Source organism: Vombatus ursinus, unplaced genomic scaffold (assembly GCF_900497805.2).
Source record: "Vombatus ursinus unplaced genomic scaffold, bare-nosed wombat genome assembly UNPS02014818.1, whole genome shotgun sequence".
Lineage (NCBI taxonomy): Eukaryota > Metazoa > Chordata > Mammalia > Diprotodontia > Vombatidae > Vombatus > Vombatus ursinus.
In genome coordinates this window covers 39,910,262-39,936,060 of record NW_020954596.1, presented here as the reverse complement: position 1 = coordinate 39,936,060, position 25,799 = coordinate 39,910,262, and the positions used below count along the sequence as shown (strand labels likewise).

General features: G+C 33.5%; 1 protein-coding gene across 2 annotated transcripts in view; it reads right to left on the bottom strand.

Annotated features, from left to right (window-relative positions):
* Positions 1 to 25,799, bottom strand: part of PCDH7 (protocadherin 7) — a 472,704-nt gene that overhangs the window by 223,349 nt on the left and 223,556 nt on the right. Inside the window, exon 3 of one of the 2 annotated variants that reach the window (XM_027836202.1) lies at positions 12,588 to 12,683. The exons of the other annotated variant lie outside the window; for it this stretch is intronic. Within the exon in view, the coding sequence (XP_027692003.1) occupies positions 12,595 to 12,683 (89 nt within the window). The 3' untranslated portion in view covers positions 12,588 to 12,594. The remainder of the gene's footprint in view (positions 1 to 12,587; positions 12,684 to 25,799) is intronic. 2 annotated transcript variants of the gene reach the window in all.

Below are 25,799 nucleotides of genomic sequence, written 5' to 3'. Positions count from 1 at the left end.
TCATCTCTCTTTTCCTCTGTTCTGTTCTCTTATTCCTGTTGTTACTATTACAAACCAAGTGACCTTAACAGAAGGCATCCATATCAGCAAGAAAAAGGCCTACTTAACCATCTTAAATGACTCAGATAAACAAACAGGTCCTACAGAAATTCAAGGGGTAGAGAATTACATTTTTTTTAAATAATGTGAGAGAGTGAATGAACTTAATATTCCAGTCAGTAAAACTTCACTCTGCTCCAGTGTTATTTTATCACTGGCTTTTAAAATCATATTCTTTTTTGCCCCTAGTCCTTATAGCTAGATGATATGCATTCATAAACACTCAGAGCTGAGAGGAACTCTAGAAATCATTTAATTTAACCCTTTGATTTTACAGATAAGGAAATTTTGACACAGAGAGATTAAATGAGTTTCCTAAAGTCACACAAGAAGTTAGTGACAAAGTGAAGACTTTTGTCTCCAGTCAATATCCTTTCCAGTATACCACATCTCCAGAAACAATCAAGTTCTTTTTGCAGTGAAGGGTGTATCCTGTAACTTCCCTCCCACTTAAAAAAATCATTATTCGCAACAGCTCTATGAATTCAGTTAGGATCATTTAATTTGCTTAAGAGAAAAGGAACTCAGAAAGGGATGGTTGAAAGAAAGCATTAGATTTGAAATCTGAATATTTAATGCCCACACGTCCTTCAGCCAGTTACTTGAATTCTGAGTCTAAATTTCCTAATCCATAAAATACTAAGACTAGACTACAAGAAAACTCAAGCCCTCCAACTTTAACCATTGATCTTAACAAGTAAAAACCAATGGAAGTGGTCACAGTAAAAATGATCATATTAAAGAAAGCTCTGACACTCATCTCCTGGCCCCCTGCCCACACATACTTCCTACTCAGTAAACTCCAGTGGTTCCCTGTTACCTCCAGAATCAAATACAAAATCTTCTGTTTGACACTTAAAGCTCCTCACAAACTTGCCCTTCCTACATGTTCTTCACTCCATGCACTATGATCCAGTTATCCTGGTCTACCTGGCATTGCTGGCATAGAACATCAACAATCAACAATCTGTCTTCCTATATCCCACACTTGGAAAGCTCCCCTCTATCCTTCTGCCTCTTAGTTTCCTCAGCTTTCTTAAGAACTCAATTAAAACCATGTACTATTGGGGACTTTTTTTCTGTGCCCCACCCTCAATGACAAAAACCTTTTACTCTGAGATTACTTTCCTGTGCCTCTGAACATATTTTATATGGACCTAGATATTTTTTGTGGTATCTTTTTCAGCAGCAGGTGAGCTCCTTGCAGGTAGGGGACTGCTTTTACCTTCTTTATATCCCTGAGATTAAGCACATAGTATGCACTGATAAAAAATCTGGTTGGCTAAGAGCATCAATCTACCAACTAGGCAGCCCTCCTTAGAAACATGATGCTATCAATCAGCCTGTTGGATACCCTCTGCACCAGGCTTTTCCACTACCCTTCAGATTTGGCAATTTATTTTCCTCCTACTACAGCCGCATATTTAAAGCTTCATTTTAAAAGTTCCAAACATTTTTGATGTTTTTTGAAACTCCTCTACTTTCTGTACATTGGAATTAGGCTTATCCTATTCATATTTGGTATAAACAATGTGTTCTGTTTAAGAGTTATGATTCTGGCTCTAATGGAACTGTATCATCATAGTCATCATCTTCTTATTCATCATCTTTATTTCTTATCATTTTTTTCTTCATCTTCAATAATTTTTACAGTTGCAAATACAGTAGTTTTGATAACACTATCAGATTGGCTACTGGTTTTTGACAGGAGATAATACTAAAGCACAGAGCGACTGAATGGCTCACAGAAAACATTAGGTCACAACTGTCAGTAAAAGAGGTAAGGACCATTGTTGATAAGCTTCTGATTCCCAGGACAAGACCAACTTATTTGAAATGTTTCTTTTGTTGGAGACTTAAAAAAATAAAATAGGAAATCTTAAAGAATAATTCTAGAAGGAAGTGATAAACAAAGGGGGAGAAACTTTTCTTAAAGAAGTGAAGGCATACATACTATTAACTACTGGAAAATATGAAAGCTAAAAAGCAATTTCTGTGGGTTTAAGCATCTGAGTTTCATTATCTATATGCAAAATTTCTCAGGTTCCATGGTGACAGGCACTAAAGAAAGCCACAGACACCTAAAAATTGGTTTAATGCTGCCAGACCTACTCAAGGCAATTAAAAAGTATATGTTGCTAACCATTAACCATAATATTCTTGCAGCTACCAGAAATATGAATAAATATTCACCTGAAAAGTCACTTCATAGCATTTTATAAAGATGGCAACTTTAATATGCATCTCTACACACACATGCACACACATACACGCATTAAAAGTTACACAGGAAGGAAAGTTATTTTCAAAGAATTTTTAAAAAAATTCCAATCAATAAGAAAGAAAAATATCTCTACATTTTGAATGTGGGATCGCTGAGAATTGAGCTTCATATTAATTACTAATGGTACTATATATCACACACCTCATGCCAAGCACTTTAAACTCTATAGGTCTTTATCATAAATCCTTGGCTAAGGAAAAGAAACTTAATATTGCTAAAGTGTATCCACTTATTTTAGTGTCCTCTTTGATTTAGGAGCAAAATTATACAACTCAGACATTCTCATCCTTTAATCTCATAAATAAGCTCTTATTGTAAGAAGGCACACGTACAAACCCCAAAGCCACTGAGATGCTTGAATATTGACATCAACTTTAGGTCTAGGTCATGTTTTCTTTTCCCTTTAAACTTAAAGGAATTCAGTGTAGTTCATTACATTACAGGATTTGTCATCATATCAATGTGGGTATCGCATGACTAGGTGCAGATCCTAATCCACCAGGATTTTCTTATCATGTGTGATCTTTATCCATATTCTCTAAAAGATCCTCCTTTCACCATCAAATATACAGAAGACTTTTCTCAAGAGTCTTTTACATTGTAAGAGTATCACTACTCACTCTCAAAAAGAGGCATACCTATGTTTCAACCAAAATTTCTTTGATGATGTCCCATATACAATATTTTTTCACAGATCAGCATTAGAAATATGCTGTAGCCTACTTGCATCCAACATGTGTCTCTTCACTGCCCTTTGGTCACCCACAATTTTGATTCTTCAGGGATTATGGTGTTCTAAAATTCACTATCAGAGAGCACACCCAGGAGAAAATCACTTGTTGAAAGGTATGCCTTTTTGCTTAATTTTTGCATCAGGGAGCATCTTGTAATCACTGAAAGCACTGCAGAAATTTCAAGATGCAATCTACCCTTCTTCTTTCTACTCAGGAATAGTAGACTCTTTCTTCTACTCAATTCCTGGCCCAAATCATTCACAAGAGAAATCAATGGAAAAAAAGTGGGGTTGATGGAAAAGAGCAGAGTATGACCTACAAGTGTTTAGCTAACGCAAAGAAATCATCACAATGAAAAGCCTAAAAGAGACTATAAACCACCACATCCAGAAAATGTTTCATCTCCTAGCCAAGCAGAATGACATGCAGCCAAGTGTAAAGCCAGTTGCATGGTAAAATAATAACTCATTTGTAAAACACAATCCAGAAAGATGGAAGAAGATTGCCAACATCATTGTCTCTTAAAAACAATAAAAGTAGTGGTAGGCAAGACAGCTAGTGTGCACAGAAAGCTTGTTCTGGGACCCAACTGAAGTATAACATTCTATGAACATTCACCAAACTCTTTGCCACTAAAATGGAGGATGTTCTATTCAAGGTACAATTGAAAGAATGAATTCCTATAGATGGCAAGAGATTCCATATATTCCTGTTTGATGACAATATTGTGTTGATTACATCAAGCCACAAAACATTACAGGGCCTCCTCAGTAATACCCACAAGCACTCCAAAGTGCTTAGCCTAACAGTCTATATTGGAAAAACTAAGTGATTCAAAAATGCCTGCCGTACAGAGTATTACGGGCATGAATTGCTGGTCCATTGAGTTAATACTCCAGTAAACATATCTAGGCATTATTGATGGACAGTAAGTTGGGCCCAAAATAGAGGATTTACCTAATATCTCTGAATATAAGATACCTACTCTTGCTTATCCTAGGTTTGAGATTTAGATTAGTTGAATATTCATTTTCTAATAATTATAAACAAAACACTTAATACTGTTCATTTAAAGAAAAATGATTTTTTTTATGTCAAAATCTAAAACTAATGAAATTTGGCTTGGTTTTCAGAAATCACTTTTCCTACAAGCCAAATAAATATAGCTTACCCAGGGACAAAAATTACTGTCCATCCTTGAGCATATTTCACTATATAAATAATAAAACTATAGATTTACAGATGGAAGGGACCATAGAGATTTCTTCAATCCTTTCATTCTCCTTTTACAGATGAAGAAACTGAGGCAGAAAGCATTGAAGTTACTTGCCCAGGTTCACACAGTATAAGTGTCAGAGTCCAAATGTGAATTCAGATCTAAATTCAATGATTTTTCCCTTATGCCACAGGGGATTTTACATTTTTAAGTAGTAATTTGTTTTTGCTTTGGGAAGCTATTAAAACATGCTGAAATTCAACAACTGAACTTCATCTTTTTGTTGTTTCTGTTGCTGTTGCAACTGTTCTACTGAACTAGGTGGGATGACTTCTCCTAATGGGTTATGATTAGGACCTGTTAAATGTTATCTTACAAAAAAAGAATATGAATGTTATTCTCATGACATATGGATTTTATTATAAATTGAGAGACAGATTGGGGAGGGGAGAGTGTCCCTTTAAATAAATAAATTGGTCATTTTTTTTTCACTGTAGCCATTACAATAACCTCTGTCTGGCATTCAATGGTTTCCCTCAATATTTCATCAGTATGGAATTCTTTTCTAATTACAAATATTTTGAAAACCTCACTAAGGCAACCCAGAAAATCCTAAATAACTTTTAGATGGTTTAATCAGCATGAAAGCACTGTAACTAGGAAACACTACCAAAATTCAATCAGAGATGTGATTATCATCCTTGAGAGTAAGAATTCTTAATCTTTTTCTTTTGTATCACAGCCCCTATCTGCAGTCTGGTGAAGTTTATAGACCTCTTCGCAGAATAATGTTTCAAATGCACAAAACAAAATACGTTCAATTCAAAAGGAAACCAAGGTCAGAGAGTCCAGTTTGTGTATCTGTACACGTGGGTAGAGGAAAGGAAAAAAGTAGGTGAGACCTAGGACAAATGGTCTGATATTGGAGACAGTTGGTATGTGTGTTTGGAGGGTGAGGAGCTGGTGGGGAGGGAAAAACAGATCAAAGCCTTCCTATCCAATATCTACTGCAAGTAATCCTCTTCCAGGCTGCCTTCCTTCCAACTCAATGCAGGGCAGAAGCAACAAGAGACCCAGAAGGCACAGGGACAGGGCTAAGAAGATGCCAACAGTAGGAGCAGAGCCCTGGCTATCTCTGGCTGTAGTCAGAAATCTGCTCTATGGTTATGGTACCAAATATCAAAACACCTAAAGACTTGAAAAAAATTTAGGCCCCCCAAATTCCAGTCTGATCTAATCACCAGGCCAGTCACTGAAAACCAGTTACATGAATCAAAATCATGAACTTCACCTCCTCAGCCTTTTTAGTACTTATCACTCTAGCAGGCTTGATCTGTTTTCCTCGCAAATATCTTTTCCACTCTTCACAAACTATCTCTCAAATGAGGGGTCAGAGCGTTTTTTTAAGTCCATGCCTGAGCAAAACATCCCTTTTATCTTGGTTAGGATCTTACAGACCCCAATTTTCACCCTCATCGCTTACTCTTATTTATCTAGTTGTACTAACTACAAGCCTGTTCAGGAAGTCCTTGCCTGAAATGTTAGATTGCAATAAAGTTTACCAGAAATCAAATTCCTCTCATGTAAAATTTATTTTCTCAGTGATTGCTGTCAGTAACTCATTGCTCTCTTCTATTAAAGGAGGGGTGAGGTGGTGAGGAAGAAAAATGTCTAAAGATATAATGAAAATACTTTTAAGACTGAAAAAATTTTGAAAAATCATACATTTTAAATATAGGAAAATAGCTATAAAATATGTAGAGCTTGTCAACATATTAATACTATTTGTTGCTGTATCAGAAACAGAAACAAGACAGAGCAAATAAAAGCTCAGAAAATTCTGTCAACATGGTCTCTTACCTCACTTTACCTCCTATACTTCTCCCATTGTGAAAATACAATTTCTAAAGTTTTAGCAGCTTAATTTCTCCATCAACCTCATACCATCCTAGGGAGCTAGATGGTGTAGTGGATGCTGGATTTTGGTCAGGAAGCCCAAAAGTGTCTTATTTTGGATATTTAGCCCAGCTAACCCTTTCACTAAATCTTACTCAGCCTCCATTTTCTCATCTGTAAAATTGAAGATGATAATATCACCTACTTCACAGACATGTTTCAAGAACTGTATAAAATTACAAATGTAAAATATTTTCTATTATGTAAATGTTAGCTATTATAATTAATAATGTTAACTTTACATCATATATACATATATATGTATGTATATTTACAACATCTTCCACATTGCTTACATGTACTGACTTCTTTCTTATTCAAGTATTTTCAGTCACAGGAAAGCTAGTTAATAATAGCTAGCATTTATATAGCACTTTAAGGTTTGCGAGGCATTTTACATGTTATATGTTATCTCATTTAATGCTGAAACCAACTCTATGAGGTATCCATTTTACGGATAAAGAAACTGAGACTCAGAGAGGTTAACTGACTTGTTCAGGGTCACACAACTAGTAAGTAATCTGGGGCAGGAGTTGAATTTACAAGATGATGTAAGGCTCAGAAAAGGCAGTGTTTTGTAAGAGTAGTATTACATAAATGTAAATTACTTACATGTATTAATGGTATTAATAAAAATATTTTTTATTTAAATGATGGCTGGAGTCCACATCATGGACTATTAATATGTTAATAACAATGTTGGTATATATGATTGGTAAAAGCAAATCACAAACCTCAAAAGAATTATGGTTACATGTATATAAAGTTAAAAGTTTATGTTTAAAATGATCACTTTAACCATTATAGAGTTCTGTTAAAATATACATATTGTGTCTGAACATTGATTAATCTCAAATGGCTTCTTAATAAAATTTCTAATATTATCTATTATTAATAGCTCCTTAGTTTTCTACTTCATCCATTCTGTAGTGTAAACACAATGCAAATATACTTGAAAACTGTGCAAGGATCAAACATGTTAATGAGTTTAATAATTAATTTATAAACATACGCATTGTACCTCTCCAAGGAAAAACATCAGAAAGTAGAATCTTTGAGCTACAGGCAGCCTTAGGGATTATTTTGGCCAAACCTCCTCATTTTATAGACAAAGAAATACCCAGAGGGAGGAAGTGGTTTACCCATGGTAACAGAGGATACCAGTAGCAGAGTTCTGACTAGAATGAATGTAGCAAAAGATAATGGTAGCATATTCAGCAGCAATCATAATCAAAGAAGAAAGATATTCGTGATTCGTTCAAGAATGTGGTTTTTAATTTTCTCATGAATTTAATGAACGAATACAATAAGCTCATAAGCCTAAGTGATTTTGTTTCAGAGATCGGTCCTCTGTTTAAAAATCTAGATATAAACACACATTATATATACATATATGTGTATATGTGTATATGTGTATATGTGTATATATATAAAATAAAATATTTGTATGTGTATGTATATCTTTACACATACATGTGCATATCTAGATCTATCTAATATATACATATATATATAGATACACACACACACACACACACACACATACACACATATATATATATCTTTTCCAAGCTTATAGACAAAGAGCTTTTTTGGAAAGAGTGATTGGTGTCTTTTAAAATACTTGGTCCATTATTATGATTTGCAATGTTTCCTTGTTACAATGTGAAAGACCTTTTTTAAGATTATATAGGTTCATAATATATTGATCAGCATGAGACACATTTACAGATGGAAGTCTTGGGCAGGGTCAGGAGAAAGGCACAAAGTACAAAAAGTGCTTTCTGCCAGCTAATTAATTAAATTTCCCCAAATCTAGAAAAGACTATATATTCAATCTCAGAACCGACTGGAAGTCGGTGCTCAGTCTTCAACATGTTGCTATAATCTGTTCATAAAAACAAGGGACATTGCTAGAAGTCTGGCATTAATGAAAGAGGTTACATTCATAGTGATTTTACTCTCATAAAGGCAAATCAAGTCCCCACAATTCAGTGTACTTTTTATAACTCAATTTCTAAGTTCCATTATGCAAGCTCCCACGTTTGCAAGATATTATTTCTTTTGCAGGTATGACATATCATACCTGCTAATAATCAGAGAGCAAATTGGGACAAATAGTCTTTTTTCCTTTGTCTCTATTTCACTTTAATTTTTAAAGAAATACTTATGCACTATTTCCTGTCAAGACTTCATCAAATTTATTACCCAGTTTGTGACCTTTATTTGATCAAGGTCTTTCATCTATTCTAAATGCATTCATTTGAATGTCATTATTAGGACACATAGGTTGGAAAAGCATTCCTCCCCCATATGTGTAGCTTGTAAAGATAAATCAGTATACCATGTTAATTCATGATATATCTAATTGCACTTCTCCCTGTCATTTTTATTTTATTGTAAAGTTCATTCTATCATTTACTTTTCATATATAGATGCATGTATACATTCTACATAAATACTACATCTCTAGGTCATGCTAATCCCCAGCTTTAGGCTTAGCCTCTCACTTCCTAAAACACAGTAATTAAAAGTAGACTACTGGACTCCTCAGCTTTTAGGCATATCTCAAATGGACTCTGCATATTAGAATGCGGTTATGATAACCCACATTCATGTTCTTACTTCAGTAGCAGATTTCATCCAACTTCTGGAGGACAATATTTTGACCCATACTTCATCTAGCTTTGTAAATTCATTCAACAATCATTTATTAAGTACTTATCATGTACAAGGCACCAAACATATAAAAATAAAAATGAAATAGGTCTTGCCCTCAAGGAGATTAATTACCTTATAAGCTTTTGTGTCAATTTCATCTTAAATTTGTGGACTCAGGCTTCTTAGATCCAACTGCTAACATCTAAATTTTCCAGGGCCAAATCTAACTTTGTATATCTATAAATAATTTAAGCTGCCACCTGGCAAAGGTATGGTTTTCAGAACTGGCTCTGGTCCTAGTTTTCATCCTGATCTAGGCCTTCATATAGTCATGTTTCTCTTCTTAACTCTTCTGCTGCAATTTATCCTGAGTAATCTCAGAACTTAAAAAAGAAAGAGAAAAAGAGAAATATTCGAGAAAAAATATGGAAAGGAAGTATGCATTAATTTATATAAACTAATTCTAAGCAAATTCAGTTCCTCTTAACCCCTTTCCACTTGTCAGAGATTTTTGAAAGATTAAAGGATTCACATACTAACATTATGGTGGGAGGGAGTGCATAGGGGTGTGTGTACATGTGTGAATGTTTAAAAGCTATTTTCCTACAAACTGTATTTGTTTCCTAATGTTTTATTTTACATAGATTCTTGGATTCTTCAGTGCCTGTGTTTTTCCAAGATGTGTTTGCTTAAATTTTACATTCATTTTTAAATTTTACTCATTTTATAGGTTTCTTTATGATTTTTTATTTGATGTTTATGTTTCCATTTTAAGCTACGCTTTTCTTAATTTTTAGCCTCTTTTTTTCTTTCTTACTTTTTGAGAATCTGGTCTAATTTATTATAGGTTTTATATCCCTTTCTTCCTCTATTTCTTGAAATATTTCTTCTCAATGAGTTTACTCAAATCTCCATAATCATTCAATTTTTTATTTTCTTTTTTCTCAATTATAAATCTAAGTATTTCCATTTCTCTCCTTACAATGTGAATTTTCCTTTTCTTATTCTAAAATTATTCATTTTCTTTTACCTGGTTATTAGTGGTCACAGTTTTTTGAAAACCAACTAAATAAAATTCTCCTCACTATAATCTCTTCTTTCTTCCTTTTTACTTCTTTCTTTTCTTTCCTCCTTTCCTTCCGTTTTTTTTAACTTACCTGTGATTTCATTCTAATAAATACCTCCCTATGGAGAAGCCCATCCCCCCCATCCATGAAATCAGGTAGTCTTTAACATTTGCATAATGATAATGAAAAATTAAGTGATTTTCCCCCTGGTCCAACAGCCAAGGCAGAGCCTTAACCCAAGTCATCCTGATTTTGAGGCCATTTCTCTACCCACTTATCCACTGTGCCTCTTTTACTCTAATTCTTATGAAACCAAAGGAACCATCTGTAAAAAACAAACAAACAAACAAACAAAAAAACAACCCAGCATCTTCTAATAGCCATAAACCAAGAAATAGGAAAGCAGAGAAAAAGTAGTTAAAGGTGAAAAATAAAACCAGGGTAGATGCAGATTTGTGTTTTGTTTTCCAAATAATGATGTTAAATGTTTATCTAATCACAACTGGAGAACACTGTTTCCCTCCCTTAATGTTTAAGCCTTATGCAAGTGTTGGTTCCTATATATCTTATTAAAGGTCAGTAAAAGTTGATATACGTTCAACCAGTTTACTTTTCTTAATTGAGGCAATAATTCTTAATAACTATATGATTTTTCCTGTGTAAAAGCTTCTCATCCATTCCTCCCCTCCCCCCTGCATCCACTGAACATGGATATTTATTGAATTATTTTTGAAAATAGATTTAATAATAGATTTGTCTCCCCCCCCACCACACACACACACACACACATACACTCTCATGGCTAAAGATCTGTCTGGAAGTATTAAATAAAACCATACAGTTAATAAAGGTGCAGTTCAAGGTCTGACATGCCACAACAAGAAATGGGGGGATTCCTTCCAATATTCAAAAGCAATGTGGCAGAGGAGGCATGAAGAAATGGTGGGTGTTTCCTTGGGATGACTGTATTAGTTTTATTAGCTTGTGTTGGATGAAGATACAGGGTGTGAAGTACAGTGGCTCTCAATGATGAAACCCTGGAGGTAGTATATCAAGGACTGGAAAATAGGATAATCTTCCTCATTATTAGCAATAACACACACCCACCCTCTGGGGTAGTAGAAGCCAGCTCTAGAGAAAGTGATTATGTTACTCACATCTGAATGGCAGCTGCTTAAGGTTGACCAGATATGACCAAAGTGCTAAAGCAATCTGTTTTCCTGACCAGCCAAGTAAAAATGAACTTTTAAAATCAATGAGCATATATTTACATAATCATTTTTACTATCAAAATATAATCACTAAAATTTTATTTGAATTTTTAAATGTTCCACTTTATTAAATACCATAATAGTTAAAAAAGCAGTTGTTCACTGATCATAGATGTGTGAAAGTTGTTCTTTCAGAAATATTAGTTAAGTTTCTAGTAAAGTATATTAAAATTATCTTATACTTAACTACAGTCATACCTTTTTTACATTAGTAAATGCCGATTTTCAACAGAATAAAGTCCAGCCTCCTCTTCTAAGACTCTTTGAAATGATTACAACATTCATTTCCTAACTTGTGGTACACTACTCAAACCATCTACATTTTGCTACATTAGACTACTCAATATCCCCCACTTTTCTTAAGTTTCGCCTGATACCAAGTTTTTTCTTATGAAATACCCCATGCCTGGGATGGACTTTCGTGCCAAGGTTCTCTCCAGTCTCTATCTATGGAAAATCTTCCCTTACCTTTGAAAGATTATGTCCTTATCCATGAAACTGTCCTTTATTTCCTCAATTGAAAGTAATCACTGCCTCCTTGAATTTCTCATTAAACTCTATAAGCACTAAAATCCCCTTAACTTTTTTCTTTACATTATAGTTATCCATTTATAAGTATTATTTTCTTGAATTTTTTACATTAAATACTTTTATAGGTCAAATTCTATTTTTTTTTCTCCTGACTCCCACTACTAGGCCTGGTATTGTATGTGATAATAGATACATATTCAATTGATGTTAAATGGAATTCTGAAGAGATGCCCAAAAGCAATGTTGCATTAATATATGAAATAGATAAATGTATTTTGAAATGTCATAAAATCATTAGCCCTATAGAGTATAATGTGATAAAACTTAAGTAGGACTCTGAACTTGACTCCACATTAGCAGGTAAGTTATGAATATCTATTGGCATTTAAAAATCATGCAAATCATAACCCATTAAGATGAAGACTTATCTTTCTGCCTCATTTTTCCTCTTCTCTCTCATATATTTTGAATTGACATAGTTTCCTTCTCTGCAGTTTTAATTACTGTAAGCTATTTACATGAAAATAATTGATACTTGCTCTGTGATTTTCAGAATTTCAGAATATATCATATTCATTTTGCCCTACTGGCATTTGAGATCATATATATCATATTATATAGGTTATATATGTAACACTAAGATATATCAATTTATCATTCAGCCCTGTGTCACTAGCAAAGTATAATACAAACTGTGAGAGAGAGTCAGGCTGATCTTGGAGAAGTCCGAAGAGGGGCAGCGGCACTTCTACGTGAGAACCACCATACCTTCTGATTAATGGAGAGGCCTTAACAGCGCCCTTCTTCCATGCGTCTTGCCATGAGGAAAGGGGAGGAGGGGAAAGGTGGTGATGGCAGCAACACCTGGGGAAGGGAGATGGGGAAATATGTAAAGGGAAAATCAGTAGGCCCTAAAATGGTGTCCATAGACCTTGCCAATTAAACTAATCATACAAATAAAAAACTTGAAAGGTTTAAATGGTAGAGGTGTTTCTTAAATTAACCCAAACCATAATATAATAAAATGAAAGAAAAACCCTGAAAGAAGATGCTTGAAAGATGCTAATTTGCAATCCAGGGAAACAACAGGGCAACATTTTCTCAAGAACAGCAAGCTAGGAACATTGCAGACAAATACATAGAAGAGTCTTCAGTATAGGACCAACTCCATTATTTGTCTTCTAATTGGTGAGTTATCTAGGTGTAAGCAGATGTAATCCCCCTGGACCTGGAATCAGGAGGCCTGGGTCTGACACTTACTAGTTGTGAGACCCTGGACAAGTCATTTAAACACTGAGTCTGAATTCCTTTACCAATCAGATCAGGATGAGGATTTTTGCACAAGCTAACTCACAGGCTTGTTATGAGAAAAACAATTTGGAAACCTTAAAGGGCTACCAAAATACAATTGTATAGTATTAGTGAGGGAATTTTCTCATCCATGAGTGCTCTATACCAATAATATCACAGGTCAAGTCCCCATCCTATTAATTTTATCTTTGTGAGCCAATTAGTGAAATGTTTTGGACGTTAGATATACAGTTATACGTGATTATGTTTGCAGTGAAAAGATGGATAAAAAGGTATTGACAACAGAAGATATATACTGTTTGGAAAGGGCACCTCAGGCTTTGCAATTTCATCATGTCTTTCAGTATATGAAAAAAAGATAACTCAATAATTAAATGTGCAGTGAGACCCCTTTATGATGAGACAAAACAACCATCTAATAAACTTTCAGGCTGTTTTCCTTTTCTCTATGTAGTAAATATGCTTCAAGAAGTAAGCTCCAATAAAATGAGTAGGGACTATTTTGTTTTTTGTAGTTGTTATTGTTATGGTGGGGGAGGTGGTGATGTTTCTGTAGTATTAAAAGCACAACAGGTGCTTAATAAGTATTTGTTATTATGATTTAACTCATTCTACCCAATCTAAATAATCTTGACTAAGTTCTCCTATATCTAGCAGAGCTAAGAGGGGACATAAAAAATGAGGAGTTTAAAGTATGAGATGTAATGAGAATACTGTTGGAAATAGAACAATTATTTTCCTATAAAAGTATTTAATGTAATTTTATATTCACTAGACACATGCCACATAATAGAGCTATAAATCACCAAGCAAAATCCATTTATATATATTTTCTAATTATAATAATTATTAAGTTTTTATTTTAGAATAAAAAATTTGAGACTTGCAATGCTACCAAAGTTCTATATAAAATGTGAGTAAAAGTAAAAATACCCTAGGAACAGTATTTATCCCTGAAAGTATTTAAATTATAATTATGTTTGATGACAGTGAAGAGGAAAATTTTATCTTTGTGAACTATTAGTGAAATGTTTTTTATGTTAGATACTTTTGAATAAGGATACGTAAAAAGTGTTTAGCAAGGAAAGATAGATAAAAAAGAATTGATGATAAAAGACATATACCTTTCTTATATATAGAAAAAGGACTTTTGCCATGTTTATTTCTAGTGAAAGTGTAATGACATTGGACTTTTTTTTTCCAGAATCAGAAATATGGTGAATACATGACTACATTCCAGTTTCTGAAGGGGGTTCTGTTCTTTAATCCAGATGTTTGGGAAAAAAGTAATCACAACGATCTTTGTTGGTTTTTGGCACAAAATTCCTTTTGACCTTTTCTTAATCCTGTTTGGAGAAAGCATCTCAGACTTTGCAATTTCATAATGTCTCTAGTCTTTGACACACTGCTTACTCTTAGCTATTATCTGTGTTTGGAAGAACATGACCCAACTTATGTCTAGAAAATCAGGTTAGTCATCCCTGGAGTTGAGAAATTATGTAACTAATGACTTATCAAGGAGATTAGTATCAAAGAACTGTGAAGGCATGCTGAATAACTAATTTTTTTTAGAGTTGCCCCATTTTTAAACATGTTTAGACAGATGTGCCTGTTAAAATTATATAGAACCTGAAGTATTAAATCCAGTTTTTGTCTGACGTGAGTGAAGAGATATATTTGGTGACCTTTGTTATACTGCTTCTTGAACTATTCATTGTATCATTTTAAAATATCTTTTCAACTCTTAATAAAACCTATTCTTTGGAATCAGCTTCTGCATTAAACGCTAACAGCAATGTAAAAGAACTTGGACTAAATTTCAGAATAGGGTAGTATCAAAGTTAAAAAATATATTTTTGAAGTTTGAAAAGAGAATTATTTGCTGCTTGATATTATGAGAGAATATGATTCAATTGGCAATGTTTCAGCTATTAAAATTGTTGCACATTTAAAGGAATGTGAAGTAAAAAATAATAAGCCATCCTTTAAAGATGGCAACTATAATGAAACAAGTAATGAAAATGACAGAAAAACAACAAAATCAGTACATTCATTTGTTCAGATATCTGCAGCAGTTAGGGCACAATATACCATTATATAAATACAGGTACTCAGTCCTCTTCAACGATAATAATCCTGGGTGCTTTGTGAAGCAAATGTTTTATTTGGCCATAAAGAATACAGCAAAGATCTGTTAGTATATATTTTATACAGCAAGGTACTAGACACTATGAGCAGTATAAAAAATGACCTGTCTTCAGTAGACAAGGAGCTTACAATCTTTTTTTTAGAGACAATAAACAACATACACATATATGTATATATATATATATACAACTGAAAACTCAGAAAGCAGGTGGTAAAATTAAAGTTAATATAGCATGACCTAAGGATGTATATGAGAAGTAAACACAGCATAAAGGAGTAACTGAAATTAGATGTGGTAAATCATGGCTTCTTCCTTGAGGTGGTTACTTTCAAGCTGGCATTACAGGACATGTGGGGCACGTAATGCATTCTACCTACTCCCCAAATGTATTGTACACTGTTTCTTTAAGGCCTTTTCATTAAAAAGTAGTTAATGAAAAAAAGGATATAAAAAGCATGCCTTTGAAAACAATGTGTAGTATTTATTATATAGGTTTTCTTGAAAAAGAAGTTTATTGTTTTATATTGAATCCTCTCTTATGGTCTGCTGGGTACAAGGCATTTTTTTTTCTTTTCTTATTTTGTATTTCAGTGTAAAATAATTTTTTAAAGCATACCTTAAAGTGGGTTTTGAAAAATTAGGTATGTACTGGGATTAGTACAGTAGATAAGATCATGTTAAATTGAAATGACAGAAGAAAAAATATATGGATATAGATATTTAGATACATAAGCTAGTGGCCAAAAATGCTATTAGTGTACTCTATAATAACGAATAAATAGAAAGAATGAATGCATATTGGTAAAAGTGAGATCAGTTTTCAATTGCTATTAATGAAATAATCAAGAGTCTTGAAGATATCTTCTCAGAATGGCAAGAGGCACAGTGCCCTAGTGCCTAGTATAGTATCTCATCTATCACAGGTGCTGAAAAATCACCTACTGAACTGAATCAAGCATTATTCTCATACTAGGAAAAAATGAGATAGTTTATGCAAATGTACTCTGTACAACTTTTTAGTACTATTCTTCATCTTGAAATTGGGGGTTATACTAATAATACTTTACTATTTTACAGGGCTATCTTGAGGATCAAATGAGATGATGTATATAAAGTCAATGTAATGGTCATTATAATTATTATTATTATTAGAACATTTTGATGGGATGTGTCCTCCAAAGGGACTTTATGTTTTTTTACATAATTTTATAGAGTAAAAATAATTTCTAATAACATATAGTATACATACAGTTTAATTATATTCATATATATAGTTCAAACATATATGTACATGTAGATGCATTATATATGCATAAATATCATAAAATTATACCCATGCATATATGTACTACAAATAAATTAATTACACATAATTATAATTGTGTAAATCTAAATATATAAATTTATGGCAAGTTAACATGAATGTATATACATATACATACTCATGTAATTGAATTATACACAACTATACAAACATATAGTTATTTATGTATATGTATATATGCTCACATATAGAATTTTTCCTTATTTACTTTATAAGCATCTAACTCCTATTTTTGTCCATTGGAAGAAAATTTAATAGACCAAAAAATAATAATATTGAGCTCTATTAAAAAAATCACTTTTAATACTACTTCCCAAGTACCAGACAGAAATTGGCAGAAAATGATGCGACCCTCAAATGATAATGCCAAAGAAGAAAATGGTTCTTTGCTTCTAAAGAGCTTGGTGGCTAATTGTGTGGGGACAAACCTAAGATCATAAGAACAAAGAACAAAGTTAAGTTCTACGAGAAACATTGTAAGTGCAAGAGAAATTAAAAGAAGAAACAAAGATTAATCAGTGTGAGTTAAGTCTGACAAAGAGTATTGGGGAGGAAGTGAGTTGCCTGGTCTCATTAGTTCTGAGTATGTCAGGGAGAATTAGGTTGAAAAGTGAGACTAGGTTTTGCCTTAGTGAAAGATTAGAAAATGGAGGTCCAGAGTTTGGATAAATCAGATAATAGATAAGCTCTCCAGGTTTTGATGATCAAAGTGGTGTTTTCAGATTAGTCTGGCAGCAGTTTCTGTGTGTGTGTGTGTGTGTGTGTGTGTGTGTGTTTGTGTTTGTGTGATGTTTTGAAATGAGAGGTCTGGTATTTTGCAGACCAGTTTAATGGCTGTAATAGTTATCTGGCTATGAGGTGATAAGCCCTTGACCAGGTTAATGTCAGTGAAAACAAAGATGAAGGGCTAATCTAAAAGGCATTCACAGGAAGGAATGACAGGACAGGTCATGTTCAGGAATTAGTAGGTCAAGCGTTATCTCCTTTGTATATGGTGCTGCTCAATTAACTATGTAAGTGAAGAAGGAGGCTTAGTTTCTCTTTAAGATCCAGGTATGCCAAGATGTTATTTCAGTCAATAGACGTAATGAGAAAACTTACTGAGCAATGCAATCAAAAGTAAAGGTATTTAATCATTCAATTGGTAAGAACAAGATGAACAAACGAACAAACAAAATGAACAAAAACTTTTAAAATACAGTCAAATTTTTCAATAAGATAAAAATATATATATCTCATATATACAAAGAATGATAAAGGGCATACCAGATGATGAATTGACCACAATAGATTCTTGAGGCTTTTTTATATGTGTCTTTTAATCGATGTTATAAATGATGTATATGGAGGTTACATTGAAGTATTCATATTTTCTTGGGATTTAGTTATCATAATTCATAGCTCATTACGAATAAAATTCAACTTTTTAAAACTATTTAAAGTCATCAATTGTGAGATAATGTTTCCTCAATGAAGAAATTACAAAAAAATACAAATAATTTCTTATGTAAACTTTTAATCTGCTACTTAACTTGTTTTAATTGGATTTGCCAAATAAATAATTTAAGATGCTAAATTTATGACATTTTACAGTAGCTTCTTAAAAGATGTTTCAGCATCACTGTAGAAAAATAGTGATTTATTTATTTAACTTAAGATGTTCACTTATTATAATTAATGCTGCATTTTTATTTTAATCATGTTCACTATGGTAATTACATACTGTTGTCATATAATTATCTGTAGTTGTTGCAGTTCTTTCATTCCATGTGACAATATTAAGAAATATTAAAGGTCTTTTTTTTTTGAAACAGAGTTTGGAAAGACTGTAGTGGATATGAAACATTTTCTTCATTAAGTTGCCTAAAAATAATTTTAATATTTAAAAAAAGAATAAGGATCAGACAATTATTTCATTAATATAGGGAACTCTCAAGCAAGGAAACACCTTCTACCAATGTAGATCATCACCATCCCTGAAACTTGGAGACCCTGAGAGTTATCTAGAACACTGCTATAGTAATTGACTTACACAGGGTGATACAACCAGTATATGTCAAAGGCCTATCTAGAACCTAGGCTTTCCTGGCTTTAAGGTCCCCTCTCTATCCATTATTCCACATTACATCCTATTTAAAGTGTGTGTGTGTGTGTGTGTGTGTGTGTGTGTGTGTGTATGCACATGTGTAAAAGGAATTCAAACTGAAATTCTAAACAAACATGTTTCATTAACAGTTTTAGTACCAGCTCTTTAAAATCATTAGTCCTCTACCAAAAGTCCTAGTTACTTACCCCTTAATGCACTGAGTTAATGGTTTGTTTAACTTATCACTGAAAAACTATTTTATTTTATTTCTGTCATGAATTTTCTATGATTCCCTCTTAACAATGAATTTTTGTATATTATATGGGAATGGGAAATAGGGGGTTGAGGGAGAAAATTGTGTGTGGTGTGTGTGTGTGTTCCTTAAAACTATTACATTATGGTTTCTATGCCCTATATTAAAGGTTATAAAAACTCTAGTGTATTCCTGGTAACAGGTCAGAACAGCACAAAGTCTTTGAAAATAAAACATAATGGATATTTATGCAGTGTAAACTGTATTTTTTTAGTTTTAAAGGTTTTTTGGTTGAGTGTTTTGGGTTTTTGTTTTGTTTTGTTTTGTTTTTTCTGTTGGTTTTTTTTTTTTTTTGGTTTATTTTGCTAATTGGAACAAACATCAATGGTAGGAGCAAAGCCTGCCACTGGCTTTCCAGGTATATAAACTTGGGAAAAAAAATGGAAACATGTTTTGTTCTCCATGAAAAAAATATGAGAAATAAAACAAAAGTTATTTCCATAAGTGTGAAAATTTTCACTAACTTTTTCTAAAGAGAATGGAATCTTACTCTATCTCTAGCTACCCCTCCAATCTGCAATTTTAGATAATAAAGGGGACTCTGCCTTTTGAAGTGAAGAAAATGAAACTTTTAATCAAATACTATCTGTGCCTTCTGATTTCCAAATAGACCTCTATGATGTCTCCAAATAGGGGCTATGCTTCAAGGTTATTTACAAATGTCAGCATACGTAAAAAAATAATAAAGACATGGTATAGAAAACATTATGTATTTTTTCTATATTGCATAATTCAAGCTGTATACCTTTCAAGAGGCTGACCTTGAGATCTTTTTTGTTTGTTTGTTTGTTTTGTTTTTTAGGCAGTTGAGGTTAGGTGACTTGCCCAGGGTCACACAGCTAGTAAGTGTCAAGTGTTTGGTCTGAGGCCGGATTTAAACTCGGGTCCTCCTGACTTCAGGGCTGGTGTTCTACTGCGCCACTTAGCTGCCCCAGTGACCTTGAGACCTTAAAAATTCTTAATGGTATAAGGTCATCAGAGGAACTATTTCTCAGCCTTCAAAGCAAAATATTTCTGCTGATATTCTATGTTTCTCATTATGGAAATGAGAGAAATATGTGTTTGGTAGAATTCAGAAGTTATGAGTGTGTTTGATATCAAAATTCAACAAAGCTCAGGCTTAATTAGTTTCCTGAAAATTTTATCTTATGCAAATGATAAACCTGAGATTTTAGTAGCTACCTCATACAAGTATAAGTTTATTGAGCGGGGAGATTCTCCTGAATAAGAGGACACGGTTATTCTTGTAGTGAAAATGGCTAGTAAAAGAATCAAGTAGATTCCTATATTGTTGAATGAAGGTACACAAAGAGTATCTGACTAAAGGATCAACCTGTTGAGGTCTCTAACAATGGACCATGGGGCCCTGTCTTTAATCCTATCTTAATTATATTTTTATCAAATTGCATGAGAATGTGGAAGGCATTCTTTTTTTTTCATCTCTTTTTGAAGATTACACCATCTGGGGACAGACCTACTAGGAGAGAATCAAGATTCAACAGGCTAGAAGGTAGCCTAAAAAACTTGATGTAATATGCCACATTTACAAAAGTATAATATTCAGAGCAAGGAAAATAATAATCTAACTGTTCTCTTCAATAGTCAGAATATGTATGGAATATTTTACTTAAGCAATGCAATTTAAAGAGGGTACCAAAGAAAAAAAAAGAAAAAACACTATTAGTCCATCTTTAGGAAGGTAAACAAAATTCTGAAAGATACTGATATATCACATTTCATGAAAAATAACGGAAAGAAAAAAACTAGGAGTCTTTACCTTGGGAAAAAGAGACTTCTAAAAAACTTTTCATAGGTTAGAAGAGCTGTCATCTAGAAGAAAGATTGGCCAATCCATATAGTTCTACTAGCCTACTAGAAGGGTCAATATTAGAAGGAGGTAGATTTTCTTTAAAAAGAAGGCAAACCTTAATTACAGCCAGCCACACATAGAAAGGGATGCCTAATGAGTGAATTCCCCATCAGTGGAAGTGTTCAAGTAAAGATTATATGACCATTTGTCAAGGTTGATTTAGATAGAATTTTTGCATGGAGTTGGAGGTTAGAATAGGTGACCTCTAAGTTGCCCTCTGATACTATGATTGATTAATCTGGCACTTTGGATGTATAGTACCCTTCAAAATGAACTTTCTCCTCCAACAAACTAACCATGGGTGGATTATCATGCCTTTAATTCTCATTTTTCAATCAAATATCAAATAAAGATCAAATGAAAAGAAAATGGTTTACCCATAGTCATACATTTGATTATGACATGTATAGGTCATAGCTGTACAAATTCAAATAATTGTAGATATTTTAAGCAAATACTCTCTTACAATCAGTGTAGCACAGAAAACTGGTAAGAAATCATTACAACAGCTTAACTTCTTCTACCGTGACTTTTTACATTGCTAAGAATAGAATATTTCCAACTATGAACTTTATTATTTCCAAAGACTTATAGCTAAAATCTACTCCTGTGACAGTTTTCAAAGGACCCTCTTCTATTTAGAGATGTGAGATTAACTATTAAAAGATAGATTCAACTGATAAATCACTTTTCATAATTCCCTTAGATAGTTTTATTACAGGAATCTCTCTATGCTGTCTATTCTAGGGAGATCAGCCCAAATCCTACAGCTTTAAAAAAAAATTGGATATATTACTGAACCCTTATCCTCACATCTCCTTGGAGCTTCTCTGACTATGTTTTCCTTCTTATAATCTCAAGGCACTTCCTTCTTACCCTCCCATGCCTAACAACAGTTGTCAACTGTCATTCAGTTTAAACTCCATAAGTGCAGGATATTATAAGGGTCTTCTCCTCCTACTAGAGACTTGGAAATGTTCTTTTGTTAAATCTGCTTCACCTCTGCTTAAAAATAACAGAAGAATAGCAAACCCTTTTTTATCCTATCAGAATGAAAGTGCAAATAAAATGGCCTGTTTCCTTTACAAAGGAGGAATAACTGTAGTATGTTATTTGTAATTTAAAAGCTCCTGGAAAGGCTATTCATAGAAGACTAGGGAAGGAAGGACAGTAAAACAGTCTGTTCATTACTTCCTTTCTTTAAAGACTATTTTAACAGTGAACTCAGTTTATCTGTTTTTATTTATAAGATATGAGCTATGTGGTATCTGTATTATACCTCAAACAGAATTGTTGTTTCCAGAAACAAGGGCTAGACTTCTCTTCTGGGTCTTGTTCTTGAGCTCTAGATAATTCATTAATGGAATAACAAACAGATCACAGCAAATCTTCAATTAGAAATCAGCTAAGAGGTTATAGCATCTGCCTAAGACTTCATAATCTAAGCCATGTATACCTACTGAATGCCAATTGAGAATCTTCAAATCCTCTTATATGGTGGGGAGTGGGGGGAGAAAAAGAGAGAGAGCAAGCACGCACGTGAGAGAGAGAGACACAGAGACAGAGAGAGAGAGACAGAGAGACAGAGAAAGACAGAGGGATAGGGAGAGAGGTATGTATTATGTATATGTACATACACATATATACACATACATGTGTGTATTATATATAATATATATTATATGTATACATGTGTAACATTTTATTTTAAGCCTAAACTATGACATTCTCAAGAAACCTGACAGATGATAAAACTGCATGAGGGTGGTGTATGTGTATATGTTTTCATAAAGAAATGAAATTGCTAATTTCTTTTATTTTAGTCACTGCCTAGATTGGGGAAATTGAATCAGATTTAACAAACAGCATATGGAGCTGCTAATGAAAGTGAAGAACCTGTTCAATCGTCCTCACATTGTTGCTCTTTGTCATTTGTCTGCAAAAGTCAAATCCCATGGTGACTCCAAAACTCATTTGTCAAAATAATATACCCATTATTCTGAAAATTGAGATAGAAAGATAGAAACCGAAGAGCTTTCTTTAAAATAAAGCACTGCTCAGATTCTGACATAGTTCACAGGTTTCATATGCTTCTCCCCAAAAAAATTTCCATTAATAGCGCATTTTCATTAAAACCTCATTTATTAGTCTGTTAGGGACTGTTTAAATGTATAATTTCTAGGTATATCAGGAGAGACAAAAAATGGGAAGTAGTATCACAACATCCTAAACTATCCCAAAGAGGCCAATGGACAAGTGACTTGAACAATGCTTGACGAAAAGAAAAAAAAAATGTGAGCAGAAAAAAAGTTCAGGATCCTTCCAGGAACTTGACAGAGTTCTTCATGACCTTGACCTTACTCAATTCTGTGAGTTTTGGAATTAGTCAAGATCACTTCCTACACACACAGTGTCATAGATCTGGAAGGACTTTATTATAATGTTATGAAAACCAAGGTAAGAGTGATGGAGACTCTCATGTAGCGAAAAATAGAGTGAAAAAATATAACATGCAACAAAGCTAAAATGACTATTGCACATGTACACTACATTTGCAGTAAAATATCTCTTCAAGAGTTTGACTCACCAACTCTATCAACATATTACTATTTTGGACTTGATTTTCAACTGAAAATCTGTCTTGTATTAGCATTCCTAGTCCAATGGACCCTAAGAGACTTGGGAACTATAATTTTTAAAATGTTTCTCCAGCAAGGAAAAACAAAGTTTGAGGTAGAATGGGTATTTTGAACATAATGAGGTTTACAAGTTTCAAGAAGAAATTATTTTTTAAATCCTACAATTTTAGCATTCATCTACATTTATTTCCTTAGAGCATGACAATAAATCCATTTGTAAAAGAGATGAAAAGGAGCAGGTTACATAAAAGGAATCAGAAAAATCAGAGATGATATTTTTTGATTAATGATGTTAAAGATTCTATCTCTAAAAGTCTTCATATCACACTTCTGCTCAGAATATCTAATAATTAATGTTTAATCATATTGTCAAGACATTCACATGAGTTACATGTTTAATATATATGTACTTTATAATTTTTCAGTAGTTTCTCAGTCGTGTCTGACTCTCATTTGGGATTTTCTTGGCAGAGATACTAGAGAGGTTTGCCATTTTCTTCTCCAGCTCATTTTATAGGTAAGGAAACTGAGGTAAACAGGATTAAATGACTTGCCTAAGGTCACATAGCTGGTAAGTCTCTGAGGCCGCATTTGAATTCAGGTTTTCCTGACTCCAGGCCAGGTACTACTATGCCTTCCAGCTGCCGGTATTTTATAATCTATGTACTTTAATATGTTTTAATATGCAAATAACTTTGATATCAACACAATAAAAACTCAAATGCAATAGATACTGTGAAACTCTCATTCTAGGAAATAGAAGACTGGCGTTTAAGGGTCCACTTGTAACAAACACTGTAAGACTTTGTACCTTGAATTTTTGAGATATGTTCTAACTTGTATTGCTCAAGGTGGTTGGGACAGGATGTGCATTGTTTTTCAGTGCTTCTGATGCGTCCATATGCCTTACTCATTAATTTTAGCAAAACACAACATACCACAGCATGCACTACCCAAAAACCAAGCACCGTGCATGTTGATGCATGAGAAGTAATGTGTTCCAAATTCTGTGGGATACATGTTGGGTACATGGAAGTCTTTCACAAAATTAACTCGAGTGACCAGTCAAATAAAGTCAAAGATAAAACATTACAAGCACTACCTATGATTCTCTGAAATCATTGGAAGCACTCTGGAGAGAAGGAATACACAACTGAGTAATATGTTATAGACAAACTATGCTCAAGTTGTGAAAAATAAAATGAGCCCAGGGGGTCGAGGATTTGCCAAAATTTAATTCCACCGAAGAAGTTTGAATAACTGGGACCTGATCCTGTTTGGAATTACAGAATGCTTTTAAAAAACTTGCGCATCAAATTAACATGATAGGAGCATGTTAAGATTGCTACAGAAGTCTTTAAAGTAGAAGAATGTATCCTTAGTGGAAATTTTCTCTCCTACTAGCACCATATTTAAGGCCACATAGTTTTCATAAGCTAGTCTCTGCAGGTAACTGAATTTTGCCATGCCCATTTTACAAAGGTGTAAAGGGGGACCCAGTGACAATAAGAAATTCATTCTGTTTATAGTACATTAGTCAGAGGCAGATCCAGGAGGAAAGTTCACAGCTGTTGCATTCCTAAACCATTTGTTAGCTCACCAAGCTGCTCTGTTTCTCTACAAAATCAGTCCATATACTTCATCCTCATTAAAATTAAAAATACACCATCATTCCAATATCTCAGTAGATAAAAATATGAGATATGCTTATCAAGTAATGACCATTTTAAGATATCATGCTGGAAAATAACATTTGTAACCCTACAATATTCTACTGAAGTTCTACCCCAATGCCTCACTTTTAGCAATGAGGTGACCCTAAGTTTCTGAAGACAATGCTACTGGAGTACAAGCTCTGGCAGGTTCAAGTTGGAAAGGTTTTGAGTATAAACCAGTAATAAATTATGTAGCTTTTGTTCAAGGGCCAGCCCAACGAAGCTTTCAGAGAAGGACTCTCACTGGGTCAGCCGCAGCATAATTTTTTTGGGGGTACACAGTAGCTTTTATAAACTATTTACTATATGATAGGGGGTTGCTTTCTCGGTCAGAATCACTGTCCTTTCTTGGAATATTGAAATGTTAAGTAATGTTATAGTCAGTCCTTATACGGGATGCCCTAAATAACAAGTAGTTTGAAATAACAGATGTTTTTTCCCTTAGAGTCAGAAACATAGAATCTAGTTTGACTTCTAACAAATAATGGTTGTGGACCCATGGGCAGTTCACTTATGCCTGTAACATAAGTAACACATAACATATAATGGCTATGGCCCAGACAGTTCTCTAAG